At 48.5% G+C, this 24,811-nt stretch overlaps 11 protein-coding genes across 11 annotated transcripts; 5 read left to right on the forward strand and 6 right to left on the reverse strand.

Annotated features, from left to right (window-relative positions):
• Positions 1 to 97: 97 nt before the first annotated feature.
• Positions 98 to 2,402, reverse strand: N7509_003367 (uncharacterized protein; the record flags this gene model as incomplete). Its single annotated transcript, XM_056628004.1, has 5 exons — positions 98 to 1,225; positions 1,254 to 1,539; positions 1,595 to 1,724; positions 1,796 to 2,194; positions 2,255 to 2,402. 5 exons carry the CDS (start codon positions 2,400 to 2,402, stop codon positions 98 to 100), a joined length of 2,091 nt encoding a protein of 696 aa, XP_056490738.1.
• A 1,309-nt stretch (positions 2,403 to 3,711) lies between these two features.
• On the reverse strand, positions 3,712 to 4,583 carry N7509_003368 (2-hydroxychromene-2-carboxylate isomerase; the record flags this gene model as incomplete). Its single annotated transcript, XM_056628005.1, has 4 exons — positions 3,712 to 3,912; positions 3,996 to 4,270; positions 4,339 to 4,438; positions 4,509 to 4,583. The coding sequence occupies 4 exons, from the start codon at positions 4,581 to 4,583 to the stop codon at positions 3,712 to 3,714; spliced, it is 651 nt and encodes a 216-aa protein (XP_056490739.1).
• Positions 4,584 to 5,128: 545 nt separating this feature from the next.
• On the reverse strand, positions 5,129 to 7,007 carry N7509_003369 (MFS transporter; the record flags this gene model as incomplete). The annotated part of the gene is made up of 5 exons (XM_056628006.1): positions 5,129 to 5,247; positions 5,304 to 6,055; positions 6,109 to 6,492; positions 6,549 to 6,704; positions 6,973 to 7,007. The coding sequence occupies 5 exons, from the start codon at positions 7,005 to 7,007 to the stop codon at positions 5,129 to 5,131; spliced, it is 1,446 nt and encodes a 481-aa protein (XP_056490740.1).
• A 278-nt stretch (positions 7,008 to 7,285) lies between these two features.
• N7509_003370 (uncharacterized protein) lies at positions 7,286 to 8,110 on the reverse strand (the record flags this gene model as incomplete). The annotated part of the gene is made up of 1 exon (XM_056628007.1): positions 7,286 to 8,110. One exon carries the CDS (start codon positions 8,108 to 8,110, stop codon positions 7,286 to 7,288), a length of 825 nt encoding a protein of 274 aa, XP_056490741.1.
• A 923-nt stretch (positions 8,111 to 9,033) lies between these two features.
• On the forward strand, positions 9,034 to 13,115 carry N7509_003371 (uncharacterized protein; the record flags this gene model as incomplete). The annotated part of the gene is made up of 2 exons (XM_056628008.1): positions 9,034 to 11,092; positions 11,194 to 13,115. 2 exons carry the CDS (start codon positions 9,034 to 9,036, stop codon positions 13,113 to 13,115), a joined length of 3,981 nt encoding a protein of 1,326 aa, XP_056490742.1.
• Positions 13,116 to 13,863: 748 nt separating this feature from the next.
• Positions 13,864 to 15,305, forward strand: N7509_003372 (putative proline utilization protein PrnX-like; the record flags this gene model as incomplete). The annotated part of the gene is made up of 2 exons (XM_056628009.1): positions 13,864 to 14,431; positions 14,467 to 15,305. 2 exons carry the CDS (start codon positions 13,864 to 13,866, stop codon positions 15,303 to 15,305), a joined length of 1,407 nt encoding a protein of 468 aa, XP_056490743.1.
• Positions 15,306 to 17,935: 2,630 nt separating this feature from the next.
• Positions 17,936 to 18,895, forward strand: N7509_003373 (uncharacterized protein; the record flags this gene model as incomplete). Its single annotated transcript, XM_056628010.1, has 2 exons — positions 17,936 to 18,361; positions 18,524 to 18,895. The coding sequence occupies 2 exons, from the start codon at positions 17,936 to 17,938 to the stop codon at positions 18,893 to 18,895; spliced, it is 798 nt and encodes a 265-aa protein (XP_056490744.1).
• A 282-nt stretch (positions 18,896 to 19,177) lies between these two features.
• Positions 19,178 to 20,028, reverse strand: erg2 (C-8 sterol isomerase ERG2; the record flags this gene model as incomplete). Its single annotated transcript, XM_056628011.1, has 2 exons — positions 19,178 to 19,542; positions 19,683 to 20,028. The coding sequence occupies 2 exons, from the start codon at positions 20,026 to 20,028 to the stop codon at positions 19,178 to 19,180; spliced, it is 711 nt and encodes a 236-aa protein (XP_056490745.1).
• Positions 20,029 to 21,015: 987 nt separating this feature from the next.
• N7509_003375 (uncharacterized protein) lies at positions 21,016 to 21,408 on the forward strand (the record flags this gene model as incomplete). Its single annotated transcript, XM_056628012.1, has 1 exon — positions 21,016 to 21,408. One exon carries the CDS (start codon positions 21,016 to 21,018, stop codon positions 21,406 to 21,408), a length of 393 nt encoding a protein of 130 aa, XP_056490746.1.
• A 1,572-nt stretch (positions 21,409 to 22,980) lies between these two features.
• N7509_003376 (uncharacterized protein) lies at positions 22,981 to 23,190 on the reverse strand (the record flags this gene model as incomplete). The annotated part of the gene is made up of 1 exon (XM_056628013.1): positions 22,981 to 23,190. One exon carries the CDS (start codon positions 23,188 to 23,190, stop codon positions 22,981 to 22,983), a length of 210 nt encoding a protein of 69 aa, XP_056490747.1.
• Positions 23,191 to 23,965: 775 nt separating this feature from the next.
• Positions 23,966 to 24,778, forward strand: xgeA (putative endoglucanase; the record flags this gene model as incomplete). Its single annotated transcript, XM_056628014.1, has 2 exons — positions 23,966 to 24,321; positions 24,382 to 24,778. 2 exons carry the CDS (start codon positions 23,966 to 23,968, stop codon positions 24,776 to 24,778), a joined length of 753 nt encoding a protein of 250 aa, XP_056490748.1.
• Between the last annotated feature and the right edge of the window lie 33 nt (positions 24,779 to 24,811).

Consider the following 24,811-nt stretch of genomic DNA (forward strand, 5'->3'; position numbering starts at 1 on the left):
GTTCAAGGGAAATTGACATGCATGAGCTTAAATATGACGTCGCTAGGCTGTCTATTGAAAGTCGAATATCCAAGTTCAGTTTATGAGGAAGAATATTCTAACAACGCCGCCAAAAGAGATTGCTTGGTTGAAGCTTTCTTCGCATACAGGCTGCCAGTGGCGTTGGTGGAACCTGGAACACACTCCCACCATTGAACATTGCGTCAAAAGCAGAGGCCCAGGTGGTTTTCTGGTGGATATAGTTCTCGTACTGGTAGAAGCGGCGACACTCCGCAGCTTCGTACTTGAATTGGAGCGGTAGACGATCATTCTTGGGGCCAAACTGATTGTACTCATTCACAGCGAGCTCCGAAATTTTGTAGGACATTTCACTCAAAGATGGAGGAATGACTTGTCTGTAGTCTTCAAGCACCTCCGGGTCAAATTTTCCATTTTTTAGCCAAACAGCAAGTTGGGCGAGAGTTTGCGTTTGCGCACTCGCTTCAAGGACTTGAGAGCCCCTAACGCCGCCGATAGCCTGCATTGGGCCATTTTTAGGGCGACCGCCAAACGCAATTCTCCGGACACCCTGTTGCTTCATGAGCTCAGCAAATACAGTGCAGGTAGAGCCACAGTAGCCATCTGTGAGCAAAATGATATCCTCGGGGGCAAAGGGAGCCTTGGCGGGGTTAGGCTTTTGCTCGCCGTAGCCGTTCATGGGGACTTGTTCAGAAACCGCTGTGAAATTCACAGATGTTAAGGCAGAAGAGTTCACACCTAGTGTCTTGTAAGGGCCATAGAACTCGTCGAAGGACTTGAAGCCTGTCTGGTCTGGCTTCACTCTGGATCGCCAGTCCCAGTCTTGTCCTGTCACGTTTTCAGCTGATTGCTTGTTGAATATTTCGGCTATGACTTCAGTAGCCTCGCTAACACGGAAGCGGTTTGCGGAGTATATCTCTTTATCGGGAAAGATCATCTTGAACAAATTTTGACCAGCAGCAACCAAGCCGCCTCCGTTTCCAGAGAGATCAATTATCAGGTTCTTTTTGCCTTTCTCTGTGGCATTATTCAACAAGTCCCTGGCAGTATTGGAAAATTCAACCACGTCATCTTCAAGGACCTGAAAGGTTGTAATTGCCAACACAGCAGTATCTTTAAGCTCTCCAGTCTCCGGGAAAAATCCCAAGATCTTGTTCAACTTGTGTTTGTTGAATGGGGCCGGGTAAGAAGGAAGGCGCCGACAGAGCTGTTGGGGACACAGCTGATGAGCTGACAGCAGACGAGGTTGCAGGCGGGGTGACAGAAGGGGTCGCAGAGGGTGTCGCAGACGAGCTCGGTGGAGCTGGGATGCAAAGCTTTTCATAGAAATCGCGCCCATTCTTGTAAGGAAATTCCGCGACTTTGACGTAGGCATCATAAACGTTCGTAGTACCATTGGCAAAATGCACGGCATGGTACGCGCCATTCCACTCTGGGGAGTTGCTAAACTGCCCTGCAACATAGCCATCAACACCCTCAACACCTATACTGATGGCCTCCGAAGTGAAGGCTAAGTTATATCTAAACATCCAAACTGTAAGTATTGGTTCATCTCGACTAGATTGAATTGACTGACAATGAATCCCAGTCCTGAAGGCCGGCACCTTCTGTGATTTTGGTCAAATACTGATCGACGTCGGCGCCATTGATGGACACTACGTGAGAGACAAGTGCATCGTCGATAGAAGTTTTAAGCTTAGCATCGCCTAAGTAAATTATTAGCACTTGCAAAAGAATCACTCTAGAATTTCAAAATTTAAACGCTTAATGCACTCACTTTGCACATAGATTTCAGGGATTTCAGTGCCATTCGAGGACACTGAAACCAATGGTGGACCGTAGACAAATCCACCCTTGAAAGCGCTTCTGGTACATAGTTTGATACCTAAGTGTCCATCATGTGCTGACGCAAACGTCTTCTGTATAGCGTCTTCGAATTCGTAGTGGCTGGTATATTTAGAAGCGGCAGCATGTTCCTGGATATCATCAAGTCTTCCAAGTAAGTCGGTCGAGGGCATCGGGTAATCGGCTGGTGGCTTCTGCAAGATTTCGATCGTTGACTGGAATTGAATCCATTTGCGAATCTCCCGGACAAAAGCGACAGCACGTTTGGATTCGAATGGCATTGACTTGAGACATTCAAGTGCTAGTTCACCCGATACTTTGACCTCATTTGCTGTGATTCTGTTAGCAAAATATACTCATCTAGATCACCATATACCTCTTTTTGACTCACAGCCATGGTCGGAACTTTTAAGAACACGGTTATGAATATCAGTGCAAGCGTCTGTGCCTACTGATTGGCGAGGGATAACACTGGCGGCTTGCGAGGTCATGAAAAGACCCGCACATGTAGCCAAGACGGCTTCCGATGTCAATCTCATATTTTCTTTGCAGGTATGTGAGATGGAGATAGAATGATGGATGACTTGGGGGAATTCTACGTCTATTTATTTATTTTTTTCAGCTATACACTAATTTATTTGCTTACTATATGGTTCAGCAAAATTTGCGCAGAAGTCCCTGTGCAATTTTACAGGGGAAGCTCAGCCTTGTCCTAGTTATCCAAAGCCTTGTCCTAGCTATCGTGCCGATCCAACTCAGCGCGATGCTGCGCTGGATCCAATTTTAATCGGGGTCACAGTTAAGCTAAAAAAGCTGATTGGATGAATTGTGAGTTAGTCTTTGTGTCTGTGGGTCCCCTTAACGTGGCGCTGCGGCTCCAGCATACAGCCTCGTGGGGCCAGGATCCAGACGTCAGATCTGAGTGGTCAAGTCGCCAATTATCTCGTGTTTCCAATTATAATACCCTATCCTCAGTACGGAGCATGGAGTACGAGTACACGAGTTTGACCGAGAAATGCCTTCGGCCAATGGTCGCTGCAGCTGCTTGGAGGACATTCCCCTTCTCCTGACCTAGACGCCAACTACATTGAACCCTTGGTTATTTCTAAATAACGTCTTATTGATCAACCAGAATATTTATTCAGGAAACAATTTTTATTCCGTAATAACTTTGTCCGGTAAATGATGTTACTTGTCCTCGTACCACGTTCACTGCCGAAAAAATCGCTCTCTGAAACAGACATCAACAAGAACCTGAATACACACTTACTACTAGCAAATAAAGATATAACGAAGTAGGTCTTGACTATGACTAAATTCTGGGTTCCCTCAGTCGGTCAGGGTGAATAGTTAAGGATCATGATCTCGGTACACGGGGGGGGCTGAGCAAATGAATCTCTCTTCTCGGCTGTGCTTACTCTGTCTGCCGATCTAATGCCGATCTTAGGAGAAGACCCTCATTTATCCCGCAGCCACTTTCTGATTTAGTATTAGTGTGACCTTCTTGCTGTCAATAAAAATACCCCAGCCTTGTAACTATGCTCCGTACTTGTAGTCCTCGACCCTGTCACTTTCTAGAACCATGTTCCTTGTTAGTCCGAATCGCTCGGATAATATTATGATGGTCCTACTTGATAACTCATCGTGGAGCTGAGTGATAGACCCACGTCGTAAAGTAGCGAGAATAAGTTATTTTCACCCTTAATGGGACGGTCTGATGGCCCTCCTACTAACCCAAAATCACCATTGGCGTTCAAAATTGAGTTTTGTATTGCATTTAGGTGCCTCTTTCTATTTACAGCAGAATTTCTAGCATCCAAGTAAATTACATGCATGAAGTTCAGTCTTCTAGAGCAAAACATTGAAGGAATTGTCCAAGCTTTTGTCCAGCCGCAAAAAGTCTGCCACTCGTCCAAGATGATCGATACCCCAGAATCCCTCCACCTCCCCCTCGGGATTAGTACACTCGAACCAAGGAAGACCGAACGCCCCGGCGTTGAAAGCAGATTCTGTGTTTCTGTTCAAGATTGCTTTCGTCTGGTCATTGAACTATTAGAATATCACAAAGATCAGCATTCTCATCTAAGCATTGTGAAGATTATTAACCAAGATGGTGCGAAACTTTAACTCACCACATCAGACAATCGATTCTCCTCCATTTCACTTTGGAAAACAAGTTGAAATTCCTCCTGGTCAATAATCTTGGTTTTTCCTTCCTCCCAAAAGATCGTGAAGAGCTTTTCCGTAATAGCAACAATATTTTCAGGAGCATGCGCCGCAACGCCTGCAAGTGCTGCTTGGAGGTTCCCTGTTGAAGCAGGAAAGCCTTCGGGGATTGGCACGCTCATCGGCACTCCGAATCGATGCGACCAATAAAGGCGTTCTTTGTTTATCCATTGGAGTTTGTCTGTAGATATATTTCGTGTTATTTCTTGATTTTATTCAAATTCCATTCACTTTCAAGGTTGGGCATACTTTTCACGGCAATCGGAGGTGGATTCTGGCACTTCTGGAATAAATCTCGGAGAAGAACGGGCACGTAGGCAATTTGGCAGTTTGAAAAAACAGGTGAGTTCTAACACATGAGTAAATTAATAAAATTGTTCTCTTTTTATTATGAGCAGTGGCCCTTTTTGAAATCTCACCTTGAGGACGTGGAAAGCGATGTAGCTGAATGGGCTTCCGATGTCAAAGTACAGTGTGATTTTGGGAGCAGTCATGTTGGCAATTATTTGAATTGATCAAACTTGTTCTTGAAAATTTCGTAGAAAATACAAGCCGGTGTCATTTTATATTTCATTGCGATTTTTAGATTATTCATACAGATTTCTTTGAGTCACAGTGTTCGTTACCCCAACGCGTTGTACCCGGTAGAAGTGAGAACACCTGGAAAGTCTTGGCGGGATCCGTCGACTTTGTTGAGCAAGGGCAACCGCTCATGGAAATTCCCAACCAATTATGGATAAAGTGCGTATCTTGGTTAAGCATTGCTGAGTTTGTATACTTAGTGAGTGAGTTTAATATTGATGAATCTGAAGTTTCGAATGTCGCACTATCAAAGTATCGAGTCAAACTCCAATACCACTAATACTAGTAGTAACTACTACAGCCTAGCTGGGCACTGTACAAGTTCAAGAGCCCCGGTGAATGTATTAAAATGGATTGGCACTGACGGGAGACTTGGAAGTTAGAATCAAAAAATTCCTCAATAGTATATAACAGTATCTATAAGCGATTTCTGATCTATGTATCTGCTGTCTCAAATTTACTCAACCCCCTCAGCATTTTCCCCTTCGAAAAAGAACAGCCACGGAACGGGCAATAGAGCAACGGAAATAAAACCAAGAAGGCTCGAAGCCCATCCGATACCCAGCTTGGTATACACTTTCATGAATAAGTCAGCTAAGAATTCACTCCTGGGCGGGCTCTCAAGTACTTACTCTGAATTGTAAAAAGGGGAAATGCGGCCGCAAGACCATAGCGAGCTAAACTGTTCGCGCTCATGGCACTGGCAACAGTTAAGCCATGGTAGGTGTCGACAATATACTGCGTGGTGCTCACGAACACACACAGGTTTCCCCATGCAAATACCATAACGGCAACGACTGGGCTGGCCCAGGATATATCTGTCCTAGATGTCCACCCGAACCAGAATAACCCGATTGGGAGGCCAATACTCCCAATCATGGCAGGATAGAGGCGATGCTCTGGAGGGATGTTGCGACCAGGAAATTTGGACGCTTGGGGGCGGTACAGAAATATGTCGGAGAGTAGTACGGTGAGTGCCCCAAGCAGACAGCCGACTACTATAGAAAGAAACACAAGACCAGAGTCCTCGATCCCGAAGCCATATACCCCTTGGAAAACAAGCGGGAAGGCGGCGAAGAATGAGAAGAGTGTAGCAAATTCGCAAGCAACATATAGACATACGAACGCGACGATAGGCTCACTGAGTAACATTTGAATCGGACGAAGAAGGGCAATTGTCACGAACAATCGGAGTTTAGATGCCAAGGGCGGCGATGCGGGCAAGGCTTGACCATGTTCTTTAGCGATTCGACGCTTGATAGCCGGATGGAAAGTTTCTTTTGCAAAGATACTTGTGAAAATCGTGAAAATTCCGAAGAAAATCATTGTCCATTGCGTCCACCTCCAGCCCTTGCGATTCACAATAAAGCTACCGATAACCGGTCTACAAAAATGGTAAGCAAGGAATTAAATGATGAGTAAAAGAACTGAACTCACCCAAGACCGGGACCTAAAAATGGAGTCAAAATGAAAATTGTAGATGGAAGTGCGCGTTTCACCGGCTTAAATGTTTCGTTGATCGTCCCACCAGCGATAGCCAGCGACGGCGCGAAGCAAAAACCCGCCAGAAAACGGAGAACGCAAACTCCTGCAAATGTATGGCTGAAACCAGCTCCCAAAGTGAAAAGGCTTCCAAGAACGACAGTTCCTATATATACAGGATATCTCCCGACCGTTTCGGATAGAGGTCCACCAACAACAGGGCCGAGTCCCAATGCAAAAACATAGAGGGACAGAGGTAATATGGCCGCTGTACTACCCACTCCAAACTCTTGCATAAACTGGGTATGAGCTGGCGATAAAATTGAAACTCCGACAGAGCTATGAGCTAAATTAGCTGACTTTATCGAGCTGTGACATCGCAAGGACTTTCTTACGTTGTGAACGCAGCAGATGCCATCATCAAAACCTGGAGAACTTTTGATTTCGTCGGCCAGTTGTATGGATTTCGCGGATCATCCTCCCAATCTTCCTTTTGGTCTTCTGAATGAATTTTCTCGTCGTCCCCAGTCTCAACATCAGGCGTCCCGGTGCTTGGGGACGTATTCCCGTCTCACTCTGCCGATCCGGCGATTGTGAACTTTCGAGTGTGACCGCCATAGTTAGAATACTTTTAAAATTTCAACTTGCATCTATCCTTGGCTTTATGTGTAACAGAAGCCAGATGTCTCCGTTTTAATAAGGCTTTTCGTAACTTGTTCGCGTGAAATATGGCGAGGAACCGTTTTTATCACCCTGGCGCTCGCAACTCTCGCGTTCAGCTCTACGCCGAGCTGATAAATCATCTACAGTTGCACTTACTAAATCGATTTGTGGAAATGGCCATCATTGGGCATTTTGACCGCTTTCATATTTCTTTCTACCAAATGGCTGGCGGTTCGGTAGCCATGACATACTGCGAATATACGATTACTAAACAAAAAGTCATTTCCCTGGCGGGGGAGACGCAAGGGCCGCGGTTGGTACTGCACTCTGGAATAAATGATTATTCAACAATACTTGAATTTCCGATATGATCATCACGTTGAGAATCGAAAAGAAAAAGTGTTGAGCTGATACAGTAGCTAGAGTCAAAAAAAAGCTATCCTAGCCGACCCTTGGATTATACTATTCCTTACGCGACTGAATCAAACAAAAAGGTCCCGCAGAAAAATTCAGGTGGATGCTGCTTTGAAATTCCTTGCAACATGTCAGGCCTTTCAGACAAGTCCTGCAACAGAGGGCAACTGCTCGCGTTGACGCAAGCTTTCGCTCCACTCCAACCTAACACCATGGCTCGGTGGTCCATACAGAGAGCATTTTCCAGCGCTCTTCTATTTTCCGGGGCTAAATTGTGATCATTAAGATCGAGAATCGCGATGATTCCATCATCTTGTATTCCAACCTCGCGTTTTATCACGACTGCTGGGATGAATTGCCCACTATACAGCTCGACGCATTTCCCGTTGTCCCAAAAGTCATCTTCATCTAGGTCGTACCAGGAACCACCGAAAAGACGAAGTTGATAACAGAAATTATCCTCGCGGGCCTGGTCCTGATGTCGCTCGGAAGATTCAAAGCGATCTATTTGTAGATGTTGTAGCTCCACGGGGCCCAGCTTGGCTGTCCATATACCCCCCGAAGATGGGTAGCAGGAAGTTATGCCGGTACTCAAGCTGTATCGAGAAGTTGGCATGGAACAGTTATGCTTTGTTGCTTGCAAGTCGGTTCTCGGAGATAGCGATACGTTCGCTGGGGATAAGTTCACTTTGTTGGCTTGTGAACGAGCTGAAGGGTTCTTCTCCCATGGTAACACTCCATCGGGAAAAAGTACAAATGGGACAAATAAACAGGCAATGATGAAGATGCCTATCAACAAAGGTGTAAATTGTGTTGAGTGCGAACGTCTTGTCGCAATATTCTTGGCACGGCGACTCGGACGCTTGCTGATGTCTGTCATGGTGATAATGAATTATGGAAAAAAAAAATAATGTTGCCCCGAAAATCCTGTGAAATGACCAACAGTAGACTTTTTAAGTTGTTCATATGGCGCAAATGAGTCACTTGCCAGAATATGGGTGTTGTGTTAACTACTATAGAGGACAGCCTGGCTCCTCGGAGGAGTTGGCGCTCCTTGTGAGCCTCAACCATTCATGGCTCATATGTCATAAGCAGTTACAGCACAATGCCAAATACCAGATGCCAGATCGAAATAGAGCAAGTACTTGGAAGATGTTGTATGCCAATCCCCGAGGAGTGGATCTAGATGTTGTAGAGAAAGACACGGTCAGATAGACGCTATGCTGCATCGCCCACGTTTTCATGAACCGGGGATAAAAATGACCAACATTATGACGCAGCGAGAATAAAGACTAAACAATTATACACCTTGGATTGAAGCACAGAATACTCGTCAACTTGAATCCCACGGTACAACTATAGACCCACTGCGGCTGAACGGGGATAGCTTCCCATTCTCGGTGGATTCACTTTTGACTTTCGACACGCACCCTTCAAACGGCCTGATTCGATCGCACTTGTCTACTTCAACCCCTCCTTTTGACAACCTCCACCCACCACTCGTAGTTAGTTGCAGAGATCGTCCCTCCGCGCCGAATTCTATTGGCAGCGACGATCCATCAAGCGACTTGGTCGTTTCGATCATGCAAGCTGGGAAACCACCCATCCACACAAAACCTCGAGATGTACGGGTGACACAAAGGGCCGCGCTCCCTAAGTGGATCTGAGGACCCATCTATCGAGCCTCGTCGGTGCGAGAGATAACTGCGGTCTTCTCACAATGAAGCTTAAAAACCCCTCTCTTCCCGCAATGACCGACCGCGGGGTTTCAACGTCTTCTCTACTGATCCCGATCGCTTCACCATGGGAGACATCCAACCCGGCCAGGGCTATCAACTTGGAGTTGATGTCGGCGGGACATTCACAGATGTATACGTCTTCACACCGCACGCCCAGACAGTTCGCGCAAAGGTCCCGACTACGATCCCCGACCAAAGTATCGGTATTAAGAACGGTATCGCGAAAGCGCGTTTGATTCTCAAAGAGCAGTTCGGGTGGTCGGGGACATTCCAGTTCATTCATCACGGAACCACAACAGCCACCAATGCTGTTCTCGAAGGAAAAGGTGCCCGCACCGCGTTAGTGACGACTGCCGGCCACAAGGATATTCTAGCACTGCGTCGGTCTCAAATCCCCGGCGGGTTAGGCGCATGGCTGCATTGGAGCCCGCCAGACCCCATCGTGCCACTCGAACGCGTTGTTCAGTGCAAGGAGCGCATGTCGGTGCAGGGTGAGCCGGTATCTGCAGTGGATGTGGAGGATTTACGCGTTGGATTGCGGGAGTTGGCTAAGCAAAAGCCGGAGGCATTGGCCATTTCACTTTTAAACTCCCACAGCAATGACAAACATGAACGCGAAGTTAAAGAAATTGTCCGTGAAGAATTTGGCTCCGATTTCGCGGTTATATGCTCAGCTGATGTCCTGCGCGAGGTTGGCGAGTATGAGCGCACAGTCACGACCTGCACGAATACCCTTGTTAAGCCGGTTGTTCAAACATACCTTCAGAATTTGTCCCTGGCTCTCGCCAAAGAGAGTGAGACTATTCGGGTTCTGAAAAGCGATGGCGGTCTCACCAGCCTCGCGCTTGCTTCTGAGCTTCCAGTGAACATTCTGATGTCTGGTCCTGCAGGAGGTGTTAAGGGGGTCGCAGATGTCGTGGCTCGGAGTACGCCTTACAAAAATTTGATTACCCTTGACATGGGAGGAACTTCAACGGACTGTGCCTTGATTTATAATGGTCAGCCTCAGCTTCGCAGAGAAACTGTGGTCGAGAACCTGTCTGTGCGATCACCGGCCGTGGACATCAAGACTGTCGGCGCTGGCGGAGGCTCAATCACCACCTACATGGAATTGACTGAGACTTTACGCGTCGGACCTGAAAGTGCTGGCGCTGTACCAGGCCCCGCGTGTTATGAAAAGGGTGGGAAACAGGCGACCGTGACAGATGCAAACCTGGTTCTGGGATATCTGCCAAAGAACCTCCTCGGTGGTGATTTTGCTTTAAATGTGGATGCATCGGTGGCTGCAGTCGCTGAAATTGCGTCTCAAATGAAGCTTCCGGTTACTCAGACAGCCGAAGATATCATCACAATCATCAATGAGACCATGTATGGAGCTCTGCGTCTTGTGTCCGTGGAACAGGGCTACGATCCTCGCGATTTCGCATTGGTCGCTTTTGGAGGTGCCGGTCCGCTGCATGCTAATGCAGTAGGTGAACTTCTGGGGGCGTGGCCAGTTATCATCCCCCCTTCCCCGGGTATACTTTGTGCACAGGGTGATGTGACGACGAAGCTCAGACATGAGCAGTCGACAACATTTATCCGCTTATTATCTGATACCACTGCATCAGAAATCTTCAAGCAGTATGAGGGCCTAGAGAAGGAATGCCGTGAGACCCTGCAAAAGTCATCAGGTGAACATTGGCCGGTAACTTGGAAATCCGCATATCAAGCAGACCTTCGATACAAAGGACAAGCGTTGACTATCACCGTTGATCTGACTTCCGAGGAATTGGCCATGGATACCCAAGGATGGTATGCGGTCCTCCGGGAAAGATTTGACCAACAGCACCAGCAGCTATTCACCTATACACTGCCAGACTTCGAGCTCGAGCTCATGCGACTCGGAGTCATTCTTGAAGACGCTTCGCCTAGTATTGACATCCCAGAAGTCGAAAAAGCGGCAGCCCCAGAGCCTCCAGCCAATGCCAAAATTGGTGAACAAACAATCACGGTGCAGGGCAAGGAACAACTTGCCACACTTTGGGATCGCCAGAAGATCTCCAAACAGGGAATCAGAGTTACAGGACCATGCATCGTCTCTGAGATGGACAGCAACACACTTATTCTCCCAGGGTATTTTGGTGAGATTGACCGCATTGGAAATATCTTGATCAATCCCCAAGACAAAAAGTCAGTCGACGCTACTCAGCATACAGCGGAATCGGCGAATGAACTTGTCAAGAACACTCCTTTAATTCCGACCTTAATATCATCCACGCTGGCCTCTATTCGGAGCGAGATGGATCAGATGATGCTGCGATGCAGCATGTCCCTGCAATCAGAGAACAACAAGACGAATTCAATGTGATCACTGACGCGAAGGGAAAAATGCTTGTCGGTCAATTCGGCAGTTTCATCACCGAGTTCCTGAAAGTGTGGCACGGCACAATCGAGGAGGGGGATATTTTTATCACAAACGATACGTATCAGGTACAAGGTGCCATCAGCCATCTGAACGATATCATTGTGTTTTTGCCCATTTTCCATGAGCACCGTCTAATCGGATATGCATCGCAATTTGGCCACCTGACTGACGTGGGCGGTATTGTTCCGGGCAGCATGTCGATCAACGCAACCTCCGTGTTCGACGATGGTGTGCAGATTCCTTGCATCAAGCTCTATTCCAAGGGCGTGATGAATGCAGACATTGTTCAACTTCTATGTCGGAATTCTAGACAGCCAGCATGGTACCGCTCCGATCTGACTGCTATCATTGCAGCATGTTCGATGGCTGCAACACGAGTGCGTGAACTTGTGACAAGATTTGGTCAGGAGGTATACCTAGCTTCATGTGACGAGCTCCTATATAGAAACCGCAGTGGATTGGCTAAAATCGTGGAGCGACAGTTCAACGACAAGGAAAGCACATTTACCGACTTCGTGGACGATGATGGTCACGGTGTTGGGCCGTGGGCGCTTACTTGTTCGATGAAGAAGGTCGATGGTAACCGACTAGTATTTGATTGGAGTGGCACTTCTCCCCAAAGCCAGCACAGCATCAACTTCTATCTCTCAGAAACCATGTTCAAGATGTTTATTGGGTATTATCTGATTGCAGCCGCTGCACCCGGGACGGTCATCAACGATGGCTTCCATGAACTGATTGATGTGAAAATCCCCGAAGGAACGGTACTCAAGCCGGTTCGCCCAGCACCCATATCATGCCGAACACATTTGATGGGCCGTACACTCGACATTGTTCAAGCTCTGATCGGTCAAAAGAACGACGCTTACCAAGCTGCCGCTGGTTTCAGTGACTCGCCTCACTTCTTTTATTCCGGATTCAAGCCAAACGGCGAATGGTACCAGCTCTATCAAATCGGCTTTGGAGGAGTTCCCGCCCGCCAAGCTGGCGATGGGCCCGACTGTCACTGTCTCTTCCCTGCTATCAAATCTATTCCCACGGAGAGCATTGAATTAAATTACCCATTACGCATCGAAGCCAACGAAAGCGTTGCGGATAGCGGTGGTCCTGGATATTTCCGAGGTGGCAATGCCCAGCGTACGCTCTATCGATTCCTCGCGCGAGGCGAGTTCAGTCTACATGACGATCGATGGTTTACAAAGCCCTGGGGCTTGAAAGGGGGCAAACCCGGTCGACGATCTAGTAAGGTACTATACCGATACTCTCGGTCTGAGATGGATCCTCCGACGGAAATTCTGCCATCCAAATGTGACCATATTCGGGTCGATCCGGGAGACCTCCTTGAATGGATCACTTGGGGAGGTGGCGGACTTGGGGATCCATTGACCCGTCCTGTTGACAGGGTCGCTCTAGAGGTCCATCGAAAGCTTGTCACAATCGAAGGGGCTCGCCGGGGATATGGAGTGATTGTGAGGGACGACTTCACAGTGGCTCAGGAGGAGACAACGGCACTGCGCGCGCAGATGAAGATGGAGCAGACCAAGCTAGTACCAGTATCATCGATCTACGATCGTGGTGGTGACATTGAGACACTGCGCCAGTCATGTTTAGAGGAGACCGGGTTAGAAGCTCCAGTACCACAGTGGGAGACGGAGTTATACGGCCCTCATTCTGGGTTGGAGTATGTACAGAAGTGGTATGCGGAGATGAAGGGTGAAAAGGGCTGGAGGGTGGATTAGATTAGGCCATCTGGAGTATTTGTTGAATTAATTTACATTAGTTATTGCTGTTTCCCCAAGTTGTAAATCAAAGAGAGCGTAGTGTATAGTGTATACTAGTTAGTAGTGTATGGAGTATGTAGTTGACCTCCCGCATTGGGAATGCCGCATTGGGCTGCAGCTGTCAAAGAAAGTAAACACTCCAGACCACTCAACCGCATCCATCATACACACTCACTCATCTCACTCACTAACTCAATCACTCTACCTCTACCTCTACATCTTATCTACTCTTCGAGTACTACGTCCAAGCACCGTCACCTGGTCCACCACCTTGACTAAATCATTGTCGATCGCCCCGCGGTCCCCGCTCTGCACGGCCTGTCGTCATCACCAGCCAACTTCTGGCCCTACAGACGCACTCACTACTCTGCTCCATCTGGAGCTGCTCCACGTCCCTTTTGCCCCGACTCACTTGGCACGGGCAACGCGATCACACCCTCAAACACGCCGACCTATCATCTGGTGAGTTCCACTTCCACCTTGGCGACTGCGCGGCCGGTGGCGGCCCAGAACTCTCGCGGGGCGTTGAGAGACTGATCGCTGATAACAGTCTGTTTTTTTAGAAAAATAGAAAACTGCCCCTCCATCCTCGCCTCTTAACTCCGATTCTCTCTTTCTCACCCATTTCGTTCCTCCTAAACCTTCTCCCTCCTCCCTTCGGCCCTTCTAAGGCATTTCGCTCATTCTACCCACTCCCGACCTCCCCATGCCCCTCACCATTCTCTCTCGGTCGCAGCTCCGAGAGGTGCTACACTCTCTCACTCGCGAAGAGATCACCGCGCTGCAACTAAATCTCTCCGAGGCCTTACGCGAATACTCGACCGGTGCCCAAGATAAAGGTTGCTCGGCGACCTATCAGCCTCAGCGAACGGCCATTACTCGACAGAATGGCTGTACCACCTTGTTCATGCCTGCTAGCACGGGCCAGACCATCGGAATCAAGATGATCTCACTGCAGGACGGCTCCGCGGCCGGTTGTGCTGTGGAACGTCCTGGCTTGGACATTGCTGATGGTGATTCGACATCTTCCCGCTCGCGGACTGGTTCCGTGCGTAACTCAGTCGCCTCACTTTCCTCCGACTTGAGTGATCTCTCCGTCGATTCCTCCCAAGAAGATAGCAGCTCCATCAGCCCGACAGTGACAACCACAACCTCCGGAAGCGGGGGTGACAGCGCCGATAGCTCGACACTTCTCTCTGGCTGTGTGAACCAACAACCGGTAGTCGACAGCAATGTTTCAAACACTCTGGGCGCTTGGCCTGGAGCAGGCACCCGTGATACCTCCCAAAGGGCAGTGTGACACTTCTAGACAGCGAGAGTCTACCCTTCGCCCTGATAAACGCACACGAACTCACAGCCTTCCGCACCGCCCTCGCCTCCTTGATGATCTTCAACAGGCGCAAGAAGGTCCGTACCATCCTGGTATTCGGCGCCGGAACCCAAGCATACTGGCACATTCGACTGGCGTTGAGTCTACGCGGCGACGAAATCCGCCGCGTGTACATCGTCAACCGCTCCTTCGAGCGAGCGGCCAAACTCCTTCGCGACATCTACCCTCCCGAAAACACAAAGTGGCGCGGCGATACCAAATTCTCCGCCATGAGCACCGACTTTGGCGAATACAACCGAATTATCAAAGAGCATGTTCGCAAGGCGGACGCCATCTTCTGCTGCACCCCTTCTGTCGAGCCCCTATTCCCTGCTGAATTCCTCACATCCCGCGAAGGTCGGCAAAAGGGCCGTCTGATTAGTGCAGTTGGTTCGTACAAGGCACACATGGCCGAAGTACATCCCGATATCCTACGCGATGAGGTAAACGTGTCACCGCCTCATCGTCATTTCCACAAACATACCCGTCGCAGTGGAGTGGTAGTAGTTGACAGTCTCGACGCAGCCATCAAAGAAGCAGGCGAGATCGTGCAGGCGGGAATCAAACCGAACCAAATGGTCGAGCTCGGCGAGCTTCTCATGGTGCGACATGCTACACAGGAGGCAGCGGATGAACAGAAGAGTCTACGCGAGTGGGTGGAGCGCGGTAATGTCATTTACAAGAGCGTTGGGCTGGGCCTGATGGATCTAGTGACGGGTGGTGACCTGGTTCGTCTGGCGCGAGAGAGGAAGTTGGGGACGACGGTGGAAGACTTTTAGTCTTTTCATCTTGCTTGCATTGTAACATACCCTCTTGTTATTTCTACTTGAATGTGCATTATCTGGAAGAATAGGAAGCAAATGACCGAGTCGACGTGCTCGCGCTGTACAGCTCATCTCCAAGTCCCGTGGTGCTAGTACTGGTAAATGGATACGGAGGGTTTCCATCTTCCATTTGTTTTGCTTGTGGATAGTAAATAATGGCTGCAACTAATTGATCAACTGCAGAGACCATAGAAATAAATTCAAATTTGACTCAATTCAAGCCCTTGCGATCAAATCCACCGGTTCCAAGCCCTCCGGGCCATTAAGCCACCGTTTGCCTCCACCGCGACCGGGCATACACATACATTTCTTTCCTCACCAGAGTATCATCTCCCATGATATGGCACAAAACTTCTAGGTTGCTTGTGGTGATCAACTAGCCGTTGCCACATCCGCTGGCCATGAGTCTTCTTGTCTCTTTTCTCCAGCCATAGCCTGATCTTCAACGACGACACGACACGTATCGCTTCTATTTCGTCCGGGCAGCTCCCATCACCTCACGGGCCCCATCCCAGCCGTTCTTCTACCGTTCGCCATGTCCCTAGTCTGTTGTGCATCACCAGAGAGGACTGCCGATGCGTCGGGTGTCCAGTCAAAGGACGTACGGAGCTTGAATCCTCTCCGTGTGAAGGAGGGAGATTGGCCCGTACTGTTCCGAGGACGTGTAGCCGCGGTGTGAATGACGACAGGATGATATTCGGACCAGTTATCTCGATGAAAGTCAACATAGACTCTGAGTTGTTGTGTTATCTGCCTGCTGACAGGCTCGTTCTGTTCATCAGTCTGGGCATGGTGTGCTCTCGACGGTTTCCGATTAACACTCAGAATTTGTGTCAATTCCTCCCCGAAGTGAGGGATGAACTGTGGATTTCGATATTATACAATAGTATCCTGGTGCCGGATCAAGAACTGACATGCTGACTGGATTGTCGAGCTATCTGTTCTGCTTGTGGCATGTAATAGATTTGATTGCTTCATTATCGAAATTGCGGGCAGTCCATCCTTCGGCTAACACCTTGCCAAGGGTGTGCACTGCTGGCCCCTTCAGCAAAGATCGATGAAGTATGTAACGCTTCATAATTTAGGGGCAGGAGGCCAGCCAGATTTGAAATATTGCTCGGCAAGCCTGGGGATGTTTTTGGAAGGGATCAAGTGTTGTCTTGAATATCCCCAATCAGATCAACGATCGTCTGTGAATTTTCTGGTTTTTATGAGAGACATGTTAGTTGCCTAATTCATCCCAGTGCGATTCCCGCGGCCATTTCTTCCGAAATTTCCTTTGCGGAATTCTCACCTTGAAATAGAGGTAGAAACGTATACAAAGTCTGTGACAGCCGATCCGCCCCCGACGCGCTTGACACACCTGCCTCAACATCCATTGTATTCTACCGAATCAATAGGTTAGTAATTGCTTTTCCTTGAAGTTAATAGGTTTGGGGCTATTACTTACTATATTGGTGGCATTCCTCCATGGTTTGTGTGTTGACCAGCACCACCAGCGGACCAACTGGAGATGATTGGGGTAGGGGAAAGCTGCTTTTGAAAAGGAATCTGCTGGTCGCTACTTATTTCGGAAGTTTAGCTGGGGTCGTTGGTCCGATGAAGCATGGCACAGTATCTTGATTCAAGACTGCTCTGGTGGTGAACCTTCCGCAGTTGTGACTGAGGGTTGTTTCTGATTTTGGAATTGTATGTATGCAGCATGATGGTGTACTCGGGTTGTTTTTCCCACCATTTGTACGGACCAGAATCTAATATAATTGATGTTCTATCTATGTTAGCCCAGTGGTCCTTTCAGGGGGGGCGCTGATGTGATGACTTACTTGTACTGTCTCCACGGAGTATGACCCGATCTTCATCACTCGATGTGCTTTGTAGTAGTGGTACTTGCAAAGATGGGGGAGTTGTATTTTCCAAATTTCCATTGCGTGTTTACGGGTGTTTTCTTCCTACTCTGAGTGAATAAGAGGAAGGTGCACTGCAAGTACAGTACTTTCCTCAGATGTGACCCTGACAACATCGCCATTCACTGCCAGTGGACAATGGACAAAATGAAAGTGCATCCCCATGATTTGGGGTTATATTAGGATTATTGACTCGCTCCTGCCTTTCCAGGTTCCAGGTTGACACAGCGTTCTTTGAGTATTCCTAAGGTTGTTCGGGTTTAGTATCATGATATACTCTAGGCAGGGTTCCTGGCTTCAATGGTGCCTACCAGTAGTGTATCTACTAGTAAAAGGCTCATTCAATTGCCATTCCCGATAATCAATGTATGGTTCCCCGAATAGGAATAATTCTAAATATTTGAGGGCCCTTCTGAATCCAGATTAGTATGTAATCTCTATACAAATTTCGATACACTCAATCTATCTCTACAGTAGTACTAGTGCTGCAAAAGTTTCGGACTCCCTTTTGTCTACTTGTGCTTGCGGGGTCTTCCCCGCATCAGACTTGGTGATTCTCGGCCATATCGTCAAATATCAAAAGACATAAAGATCAATACTACACGGTCCCATGTATACCCCGACCCCAATAAATCCAACCAGCATAAAACTCCAATCACCACTACTAGTAGCACCACCAAAATGACCATCCCGACCCCATCAATCCTAACAACCCTAACCCGCCGCAAAGCAGGAACAATAGCCCAAATAACAATCTCCCGACCCAACAAACTAAACGCCCTAAACAGTCCCCTCCTCGAGTTCCTCCCAACAACCATCAAAAAAGTTACCAAAGAGACAACCGACCTCCTAGCCATAATCCTAACCGGCGCCGGACCCAAATCCTTCGTCGGCGGCGCCGATATCGCCGAAATGGCTCGGCTCGACTCACCACTCGCGGCACGGCAATTTATTACGAAGGTGCACAGGGCTTGTGCGAGTGTGCGCGATGCCCCGGTTCCGGTTATTGGGAGGATTAATGGGTTTGCGCTTGGTGCCGGGTGTGAACTTGCTGCTGCTTGTGATTTGAGGGTTGCGGGGAGGAATGCGGTTTTTGGGATGCCGGAGGTATGTACTAGTTTCAAGTTGTTGCCGTAACTTGAAGGTGTTTGATATATTATATTACCGTGTTACTGGTACTTGTCGTATTCCTCTACTTTAAGTACTTTCTCTTCAAGTTTAATTGCTGTGCTTCGCTAACATAGTCCCATGTTATCTCTGTGTAACTAGGTTCGAGTCGGTATTCCCAGTGTAGTTGAAGCTGCGCTTCTTCCTAATTTGATTGGATGGGGTCGGACGAGGCAACTCCTCCTACTCGGGGAGAATATTGATGCAGATGAGGCGTTCCGTTGGGGTCTTGTTGAGAAGGTTGTTGAGCAGGATGCTCTAGATGAGGCTGTTGAAGGGTGGTTGGTGCAGTTGGAGAAGAATGGGCCTCTCGCGGTACGCAGACAGAAGGCGCTCATGAGGACTTGGGAGAATGTTTCTCTGGACCAGGGTATTCAGGCTGGTGTGACTGCGTTTGAGGAGTCGTTTGTGGCTACGGATGGTGGGATTACTGAGCCGGCCAGGATGATGGGTGCTTTTTTCCAGGGGAAGTAGGGGGGGAGGTACCGAGTCGTCTTGAAATAATCGAGTTAACATAGCTGATCATCGCGAAATGGCTTAGTGTTATCACGGATGCAGAAGTGAATAAAAAAGTCATGTGTCATCAATTAATGATTACTGAAACGAAACGACTTCGTCTCTTTATACTTCTGAAGTCATAAACGGATCCATCCAACAAAGCCAGATTTCCGGTGTCCAAGACACCCTTATTAGCGTACACATCCTTCACAGTATCCCTTCTCTGTAATGTACATCCGATTGCGGTATAGCTGTTGCTTACAGCTTCATCTTCAGCAGGTTGCCGATCATCTCGCGACCGGTGATGCGGGTAGTCGCCCACAGGGTCGGGAAGTCCAGGGTGCTGGAGAAGGTATCGGCGTAGCCGAAGAAGAGCATAGGGGGGATCCAGCCACGGGCATACTCGAGAGCGAAGCAGGACGCGTCCATCTTGTACTGCTTGACCTCGCCACGGCGCAGGTGGTGCACGGAGCCGGCCGGGTAGACCTCGGGCTCGTACTCGCCGGGCACGTAGGCCAGCTGGGTACCGGACAGGATGTTGAAGTAATCGTCGGCGGTGTGACGGCCGGTGTGGCCCTCGGTTCCGATGGCGGTTCCGAAGATGATCAGGTACTCGGTGATACCTAAAAAAGCAGAGAAAAAAAGGCATTAGCTGTGTTCCGGGGTAGATTATAGGTCCGGGGAAATGGTAATTCGTCCCTCCTCTGCCATTGGCATGGAAGGAAGGGGGATAATGCGACTTGAAAGGGTGAGATGGACATACTGGCGTGGATAATGTACATAGCACCCATGGCACCGCCGGCGTTGTTGAACACCCACTCCTCATGCTGGTTTAGGTGGGTGGCTCCAACCTTCTCCTCGAGCTCGGTAACGATGTAGTTGACGATGGAGCGGGTGTCCTCGCCGTGGGCCTTGATGGCGCGCTGGGAGAGATCGTGCAGATGCTCATGGTCGAAGATGTAGAATTGGTTCAGGCGCGCGTCGAGGAAGCTGTAGACGGCAGAGAAGAGGGCCAGGAAGACGGCGATGATGCTGAGAGTGCGGAAGGAGAAGCAGCTGCAGCAGCCGGAAGACTTCTTGCCAGCATTGCTAGATGATTTGGAAGGCATGGCGGCGGTGGGTATAGGAGAGGGAGAGGGGGGGGGGGGGGGGAGGTGAAGTGGTGAAGTTGTAAGGAGAATGAAATTTAAGTGAAATGGTGATCCGCGATGGAAATGCGGAACGGGACCCGCGGGATCGGAGACCCCCTGGCAACTAACTGGCCCCGTTCCTTACACCAAAACAAAACAACTACAAATTATTGGTAGATCATACTACAATTGATTTGCCGGGAATCAATTAATTCACATGACGTACCAACAGTCTTTATGCCTGTCGAATTCCCATTCCATTCAAAATGCGTCATCCTACAGTGGTGGAAGTACTCTATGGTACTCATCTCTCTGCGTAAACCCACACGCCATGTCGGATCGCCGCAATCCGAATCTCCGACCCGCTGATTGGCCTGAACCACAGCTCTATACACAGAGCATTCAATGTGAATACGACAGACCCGGAGATCTACTATGTAGTATTGTGTTATTGTCAGCATTAAAATACTTAGCCTGGTAAGGGTGACACAAAAGTTAAAAAATCCCGATCTTGCCAACTCTAGTCATCGCAATTATCGCAATTATCGCGGTGTGACCTCGGGAGACATTTTAGTCAGAGGGCCCCTTGGGTATTGCTGGGCCTTTTAAATAATTCAGCAGAGGATTTTTCCAGTTCCCATGATGTGAAAGGTACATGATCAGCAAATACTAGTAAATCCGCATATTTCCATTATCTACGCTGTGTGTGAGAAGGCATTGATCTATACCTCCTTATTTCTTCAGACGAAGATATCACAGTCCAATTGTTTCACATTGGGAGTTTCCTTATCCCCATAGACACGATGAGATATGCGCTCATACTGCATTATTTGATTACTGCCGTTAGATTTACTCATGCCCTGGGCCAACGACCATCTGAACTCCGTATCCAAACCTCCAGTGGGATGGTTCATGGTATCTACAATGACACCGCGACTACCGTGAGAGGCTTCCTCGGAATTCCATATGCGGAGCCCCCCCATGAATGAACTACGATTTGCGCCACCGCGGGGAAAGTTACCCTCCTCTTTCCCAATTGACGCCTCGTCATTCAGCAGTCCTTGCCCGCAGACATGGAGTTGGTCGAACAAGTCGATCCTGGATGTCCTTCCGTACAACATATGGAATTCGGCGGCAATTTCGGAAGATTGTCTATACCTCAATGTGTGGACTCCTGCCGCGAAGCACCGCAAGTCAGACAGCAAGGTGGCCGTGATGGTATTTATCCATGGTGGTGACTTTGGATTTGGTGGCACATCAGTCGCCTACTACGATGGCTCCAATCTCGTGCGCGATAATAAGGATATCATCGTAGTCACTATCAAGTATGGTGCCTCGTCGCTTTGCATCAATGGATGATTATTAACCTCGCAGCTATCGACTCAATGTCTTTGGCTTTCCGAATGCCCCTGGATTAGAGCCTTCAAGGCGGAATCTCGGACTGCAAGATCAAGTAGGTGATACGAATAGGCCCAGACTATTATGTGCTTATACCAGATTTTCAGAGGCTGGCAATCGAGTGGATCTATGATAACATTGCTCAATTCGGAGGGGATTCGGAACGCATCATACTCTTCGGACAGTCTGTCGGGGCAGCTTCTGCAGACATATACTCCTATGCAGTAAGGGGATTTCTTTTTGTATTCCGTTCAATGTCATAAACGTGGCTTGCCTAATTAATTTGATATAGTATCCAGATAATCCATTGATCGCAGGGATCATTATGCAGTCAGGAACTTACACTACAGGGCCCATATTTAGAAATGAGAATAATTGGAACCGTCTCTCGCATGCTGTCGGTTGTGGTTCTGGCCTGGATTCAATGAGCTGCATGATGCGAATCCCAATGAGCAAGATTGTTGACACCATGGCCAATGGGAACTATACTTTTCTTCCGACCGACGATGGGATGACATTTTTCACTGGTTTCCCGGCTAGAGCCAAAGAAGGAAAAATAGCAATCTTGGTGAATGATTCTCTCGCAAATTCCGAATCTCCTTGCTAATATATTCATGAATTGTCTCCGGATTAGTCAACGCTAGCGGGCTTCAATGATAAAGAACTGGCGTTCATCTATCCTTTGCTCGCAAATTCTACCAATGAGTCGAAAGTGCGCGAAGATTCTCAGGCGTCTTTCAACTGCCCCCTTCTCGAAGATTTGCAGCAAGTATAACTTGATGAATTACTTTGCGAACCCAACACTAAGCTGTACAGGTTGCGACTTGACAATAATATACCAACTTGGAGATATTTATATCAAGGAAGCTTTCCGAATCTAAGTCCAAAGCCGTGGCTTGGTGCTTATCACTCTTGTACGTGATGGGAACCTTTTTCTAAGAAAGAAAAACTACTAATTTTCTCCAGCCGAGATACCTCTCATCTTCGGGACGTACAATGTGTCAACACCATACTCTCAACCTGCATCAAAAGCCGAAATTGAAACTAGCAGATATATGCAAGGTAGTCGAGATAAAGTTCTTCCCTTTAATGAAGCGCATCCTTCTTTAACTAATTGAGAATATAGAAGCATGGGTTGCATTTGCCAAAGATCCCCGTCACGGACTAAGCAAGTATGGGTGGCCACAGTTCAATTTTCAGAGTCAGTACATTTTCTTATGAGCCTATCCTCTTTAGAGTCATCTATAAATGTCAGGCTGATGCAATATTTTTTTGGAAGGTGATTCATTGGTCAATCTTGGTATTGGGAGTAAGTCGCCGGCAAGGTTGACGTCGGCATTTTCGTGGGATAGACACTGCAACCATAGCGATTCTTTAGGGCAAGACGAAGAACACTGAGCTAACCCCTAGCGCATATAAGGTTTTAATAAAAAAATTTCGTCCAAACAGAGAAGTCAAGGTATTTAGCTCTAGGGGTTCTGCAGAAAGATGGAATAATTGAGACAAGTAGATTTTCATTTAGGCCGAGATCCTTCATTTATTCTTGGTCTGGACCTGTTTCTGTGAGACATCCTGGTGGAATTTTCCACCGATGGAGTTGCAGCCTTGGCGGAGATTTAAGTTGTACCTTGATGCCATATATGGATAGTTTCCGGCCAACGTGATGAATGTGAGACGACGGCGTCGGTCGGTGGGGTCCGGAACTGTCTGGATCGAGACATGCCCAAACGACCGCTTGTCCATTTCAATCCGAAGTTTTTCCGAGGTCAAAATCACTGTTCCCAGTATTCAGGAACAGCAATATATTTGCCTTTGTCGTTCTTTATCGAACTTGTTGTCAATTGTCAACGGTGGTTCCATCGCCAGAGGGTGGGAAGACTCCACCAAAATGTCTTTTAGTTCAAGTTACGAGTACTGGGGTCAGACAACCTTGAAATTTGACAGGGGCTCGCCTCCTATGTCATGCTTTCTTCAGGCTAAGTAGAAGAGGAGTCACACGGTCGCAATTTGTATAGGGGATTGGCGGAAACTGGTGACGAAGCTCAAGCCACAGTGACTTGTGTATATCCGCAACTCTTCACCGTCATGCACCCCGCGTCCAATACTCCCCAGACTAAATTTATCCGGTACTAGTACTTGTTTTTGTAGCACTTCGAACCGAGAACGGTTCTTCCAAGTCGGAAGGCGGACGCGGTGCCGTTTTCTTGAGAGGGGGTGATCGGCACGATGGCCATGTTGCTGATCGCGTTAGCTGGGCTTCTAGGCTAGTGTCATGGTACGATTAACCGGGCTGTGGAGTCACAATCTTTGACTTGAGACAAAGTTGCTCCGTGCTCTACACGGAACAAGCATCCACAACTCCCTGGCCGGAGAAACTTCCATATGGAATCGACTCCCTTATAAAAGGGCCAACTCCCTGGCACCGGGATGTCGTTCGGTTTCAATAAACAAAATACTCTACTCAGCCTAATTCTCGAATCTGCAAGCCAGTTCATTCCTTTCTTTCAATTCTTCCATCATGAAGTCATTCCTTGCTCCTCTTTCCGTCTTTTCGCTCGCTCTCGCTGGTCTGAGTAGCGCAGCCTCCCTTCCCACCAAGACCCTCGCCAAGCGATCCGACTTCTGCGACCAGTGGGGATCCGTCGAGACCGGCAGCTACATTGTTTACAACAACCTCTGGGGTCAGAGCTACGACACCTCTGGCACCCAGTGTACCGGCGTGGACTCGCTGAGCGGCTCCACCATTGCCTGGCACACCAACTGGTCCTGGGCCGGTACTTCCAACCAGGTCAAGAGCTTTGCCAACATTGCTCTGCAGTTCACTGCTAAGCAGCTGAGCGCTGTTAGCAGCATCAAGTCTGTCTTCAACTGGAGGTAAGTCGAAGGCAGTCGGGGATTCTTCGTGATGACAAGCGCTAATCACACTGTGAACAGCTACTCCAACACCAACATCGTCGCCGATGTCGCCTACGATCTTTTCCTCAGCTCCAGTGCCAACGGCTCTGAGGAGTACGAGATCATGATCTGGCTCGCGGCTCTCGGTGGTGCCGGTCCCATCTCCTCCACTGGCTCGGCCATCGCGACTACCACCATCAACGGTGTCAGCTGGAAGCTCTACAAGGGCCCTAACGGCAGCATGACCGTCTACAGCTTCGTCGCTGAGTCTACTACCACCAGCTTCTCTGGTGACCTGATGGAGTTCTTCACCTACCTCATCAACAACCAGGGCCTGAGCAAGAGCCTGTACCTTATTGATGTCCAGGCTGGTACTGAGCCTTTCACTGGCACTGCTGACCTTAAGGTGTCCTCTTACTCCGCCACTGTCGCATAAATTGAAGTAGATGTGAGTGGGAGAACCTTAGTA

Source organism: Penicillium cosmopolitanum (genome assembly GCF_028827165.1).
Source record: "Penicillium cosmopolitanum strain IBT 29677 chromosome Unknown utg000005l:1.0-4006212.0:1.0-4009387.0, whole genome shotgun sequence".
NCBI classification, from domain to species: domain Eukaryota; kingdom Fungi; phylum Ascomycota; class Eurotiomycetes; order Eurotiales; family Aspergillaceae; genus Penicillium; species Penicillium cosmopolitanum.